Consider the following 4927-nt stretch of genomic DNA (forward strand, 5'->3'; position numbering starts at 1 on the left):
TATGTGATGGCTGACTTTTTCTCTCCCAATCAAGTTTTTGTTTGTAGAATATTTAAATCTGTCATTCACATCAACACAATGCTTCGCTTGCTATCACCCGGAAACTACAGCATGGTTATTAGGCTGCCATCAAAGTAAATTTGCATGCCCGGGCACTTTTATTTTAACTTGTTGCGCATCATAAAATATCACAAAGGGTCCTGACAAAGTGTTTAAAATAAGAGTTCCAATTTAAACTGTCTTGTGCACTGAGTTGGCTTCATTTAGTGCCTTGAATATACCTGTTCTTTGGGAAAGTGACTCGTATTTCCTTCATTTATCCTGTTAAAGTCTCATTGACATGAAAAAATGTCTTTTGTCAAAACAGATTTGGCCAAGAGTGTCAAATTCTGAATAACGTAATTTAAGTAATAATGTAATTGAAGGGACCAAAAAAGAACTGGACTGATTATAATGAAGCCATCATACTTGAAAAGCAGGTGATTTCTTTGTGTTATAAATAACCCACTCATTACCAACAAAACATACTGAATAACAAAAACAAGCCCCAGAAATTACTTTTCAAACTACACTGGGAATGTGGCCTATGACGTGCTTGTTCCAGCAGATGGCGCAGTTGTGCAACCTTTGAAACCATGTCCCCCGGGGAGTGTGGTTGTAATAGAAACTGAACATGAGCACACAAAACCCCACACAGGAACCAAAAGGTCAATTGAATGGAGAGTAAAGGGTAGCAGTGGTGATGCAAATGAAAACTGAATGCATGTAAAGCAGACTGCAGGTGCTCACTGTCACTGATTCACGTGGAGGGCCGTGAATCTGAATGACTCTGACTACAAGAATCTGCCTGCGTCTCAGTCTGGGCGGTGTTACAGTGTTTATGCATGAAGGAGAAATCTCAGCTCTGCGCAACTTAAAGCACCTCTGATGCGTCTGCACATACTGGCAGACTTTCAGTCTCTTCTTCCTGAAGATGCTGAAGATACTGACGTTATCAGTGCTCTGCTTTGTGCTCATCCCAGGAGGCTGGATGTTACTCAGGGGGGCGGTGCACCTCTTCAGACCCCTCCCGCCCCCAACCCACTTGTCTCTCTCTCTCACACACACACAACACACAAACACCGCAAGCAGACAGGCAGGCTGGCAGCCTTCTCACTACAGCCAGCGCTTCTTGGAGCCGCAGTCACAAGCAGCATCCCATGCCTTTCACCTGCTTGGGAGTAAAACACGCGTCCAGTCCGTGAAGCAGCCACGAAGGGCAGGAGCACCGAGGCGTCCGGGTAAACATGCTGGAAAACGGGAGGAAAGTGTTCAAGGAGGGTCTGCTGGAGAAACGGAGCGACGGGCTGCTGCAGCTCTGGAAGAAGAAACACTGCGTCCTGACCGAGGACGGCGTGCTGCTGCTGCCGCCCAAGCAACACGACCACCAGCAGCACCACGGCGGCGGCGGGGACGCGGGCAAAGTCAAGGAGCTCCACTTCGCCAACATGAAGACGGTGGACTGCGTGGAGCGGAAGGGTAAATACGTGTACTTCACGGTGGTCATGACGGAGGGGAAGGAGATCGACTTCAGGTGCCCGCAAGACGAGGGCTGGAACGCGGAGATCACGCTGCAGATGGTCCAGTACAAGAACCGGCAGGCGATCCTGGCCGTTAAGTCCACCCGGCAGAAGCAGCAGCTGCTCGTGGTGCAGATGCCCGGACAGAAGACCGTGCGCAGCTCTCCGAACGTAGCGTGACCTGCGGCGAGTCCCGCAGACACTGGTGCACGATTTGCGGTAAGACAGCTACAGGAGAAAGCGGTGGAGGGGGCTCCCCCGGGTCCGCGGACCACCCGGGGGAGCCCTTTAAATTAAAAAGCGTTTATCTTCTGGATGTTTGAACCAAGAGCAGGGACGCGTGTTTTACTGTCAGCGGTCCAACTAATCCCACGAAACCAGGATTTATTTTGGTGAAAAAAAAAAAAAAGTTTAGGAGCCCCCGCGCGCTTTAGGCCTCCTTGTACCCCCCCCCCCCCCCCCCCCCCCCGGAGGTGAATTCGCTTGCAAGAAAAGAGACTTCGACGGCAGGTTTGACATTTAATAAAAGGGTTTCTCACCAAAACTTACCTTTCGCTCTGATAACCGTGAAATGAAATGATGCCCCTGACATAATCACAGTTAAGTAATTCACTTTATCCATAAATAACCGAAAGACTCGCGGTTTAAAATATTAGTCCATCTGTCTAAATCTAAACTTAAACTAACTTTAAACTGGTGTAAAGATTCATGCACTAAAGTTTAAGCAAAGCTAAAGTGAAACATCGCGCGCCAAATTACGCGTAGATATGCGCAGACTTTGCAGCTGATGGCGTATTCGTGAAGGTGCGCGCGCACATGTCGTGAAGCCCACAAATGCGTCTTAAAGTGATCTGTAGGAGCAGCTGGACGGAGCACGTGCAGCTTTTGGTCCAGTCAAACATTTAAACCCAGCCCGAATCAACACAGATGTTTGTTTTTCCCAATTCACGGTGACAAATAATCAGCATCAGTTACAAATATGGCGCAAACTCTCTTACTGAAGAGTCAGAGTGCATCATCTTTAGTTTAGACCCAAACCGCTATTAAAACATATTCACTGGTTTTGTAAGAAGAATAGATTTCAAAAGCGATCCTTCCCCCACAGTAAATGTCATAGATCAGGATTTTGCTGTTCTGTGGTCTTTAAGTGCACTAGAGGAGCAGACTGAGGACATTATTTGGGGATTATAGCATTTGCTGATGCTGATACTGTTAGACGATGTGACAGCAGAAATATGACTTTTTGTATATTTTGCTATTTGTGTGTCTTTCTTTCTTTTCCATGCAAAAGCATAATGATATATATAATGCATACACGTGCAACAGCCCGACTAACTGATTGCATCTGCAGGTTAACTGGACACTCAGCTGGTGGATGAATCTGAACCCGAGGTGCATCTCCCCCTGCCGCTTCCCCGCCGAGCCTCCATTCTCCAGGAGAACCCCTCTTCCATGCAGTGGTTTCCACAGACCTGCGCCTCGCCCTTTTTCAGTACAGAGACTTGTTTCACAAAAGACTCATGGACAAAAAGCATGTGAGAAAAAAGAGCCGCGTTCTACCATGCGATGGGTTTATCTCTTATTTATTAGAAGTGTATATATATATTTTCTATAATGTTGTTGATAAATGGAAGAGGAAGGAGTGGCTTTGCGGTTCATAGCCTACAAGGCCATTGGAAACAAGCTTGCATATGTATTAGGATGGATATCGTAGGTTAGCCAAACCAGTTCACTATTAGTAGAATGTGTCATTGTCCATTGTTTTATTTTTCAACTGAACCAAAGACTCATTTCAAAACATTTTTTTCTCTTGTGCAGTGTTATAACTCACAATACTGAAGATCTGTAGGGAGTCTATAAGCTGATATACCTGCTCAGTATATACAAGCATTATTTTCCGCTCTTCATCTGTATAGCGGCGGCATACGGGAGTGTTTTACAGTGTAAATCCATCATCAGTTTGTTTTTGTTTTTTTGCTGCATTCATAGATACAGAAGTTGTCTGATATCTTTGCTTCATGTGAGTCTTAAAACTACAGAAGATGCTAGCTCATCACACTTAGTTGGTTTTCAGTGGTTACAGAGCAGAGCTTAGTAACAGCAGAAGATTATTAGTGCAAAGTAAAGTGTGTGTGTGTGTGTTACAACACCAGTGTGCAGAATCTGAGCTGCAATCTGAGACAGGTTCAGTGGTTGTGTTAAATCCTTTCTGGCATGGCTGAAACACAGAGAAGGAAAACTTAAAGAAACAGCAGACAGTCCCGATGTTGAAACTGTAAAGCTTCTGTTTTTGAGTTTTACCGTCCTGTTAGGGGCCAAGCGAGTCTTTGCACAGAGCTCATGTGGCTTTTAAGTTATATTAAGTTTCTTACCTACTTCTGAAATTTCAGGTTCATAGGAAATCCAAGTCCTTATTACTTGGCGTATTAAGTGACTTTACATAAGCATGATTGGGTTAACAGTATTACTATAGTGATTGTAGTATGAACCCTACCTCCTCCTTCAGGGGCGGGCCGATCTGAACGAATCTTTGCACAGACATCATCACTCATACAGAGATTATTGACATTTATACATTAAAAAAAAAAAAGACTTATTTTAAATGCCAGGTCTTTGGATTTTCATATTCATAGTCTCCCCAAATGCAATGTTACCTTCTCCGCTTGCAATTAGTTTCATGTGTCACGTTAAACCTACTTGGCCCGTGTAAAACTTAATGGTCATCAGAATTTGATTCTTTCAGAAACTTTGTAACTGAAAGAATCGACTAGTAAAAACGAGTAAAGCGCTACACAAATACATTTACCATTTTACCATTTGTTCAAATCACTGCTGAAGACGGAGAAATTGAAAAAAGTGCTGCAGGTCCAGATTTTGAGTTGTTCACTGTGATACTTATATCAGTAACTTATGTATCAACAAGCATTGTAGTTGTGCAACAAAATACTGTGGCATTTAGACCTGATAGGTTTTGTTTTCCCAGTTAGCTGTATTTTGATAGGAGTTTGTGAATTTAAGCTAGCCAGCCATCCAAGTCATTCGCTGTGCTAACAGACATTTATCATGACCACTGAGATTCTCTCTGTAGCAGCTCTGCCTCTGAGAAAAGTCTGTAAAACCACAACAAAGTTTTAATAGGCACGACATACTTTTCATGTGAAAGCAAACAGACCGATAATACTTTGAAACGGTGTGGTACATGGCAACATTTACAGGGACGTGCTGGGTAATGGGCTCAGAAATGTCCTTTATTGGTTTTCACGATGGAGGAATATCTGTCAGGAAACATTTTCTCTCACTGTGGCTCGTGTCGTTTCCTGTTAGCTGGCAGTTCCCCTCTGCTATCCCCACTTGCCAGCGTTTCACCG

The 4927-nt window shown here is 44.2% G+C and overlaps 1 protein-coding gene across 1 annotated transcript; it reads left to right on the forward strand.

The window, feature by feature from the left end:
- The first annotated feature begins 811 nt into the window (after positions 1-811).
- On the forward strand, positions 812-3971 carry phlda1 (pleckstrin homology-like domain, family A, member 1). Its single transcript, XM_006805551.3, has 2 exons — positions 812-1778; positions 2911-3971. The coding sequence occupies exon 1, from the start codon at positions 1287-1289 to the stop codon at positions 1737-1739; it is 453 nt and encodes a 150-aa protein (XP_006805614.1). The 5' UTR covers positions 812-1286; the 3' UTR covers positions 1740-1778; positions 2911-3971.
- The last annotated feature ends 956 nt before the right edge of the window (positions 3972-4927 follow it).

This window comes from Neolamprologus brichardi, chromosome 17 (assembly GCF_056152115.1).
Source record: "Neolamprologus brichardi isolate AB-2024 chromosome 17, ASM5615211v1, whole genome shotgun sequence".
NCBI classification, from domain to species: Eukaryota; Metazoa; Chordata; class Actinopteri; order Cichliformes; family Cichlidae; genus Neolamprologus; species Neolamprologus brichardi.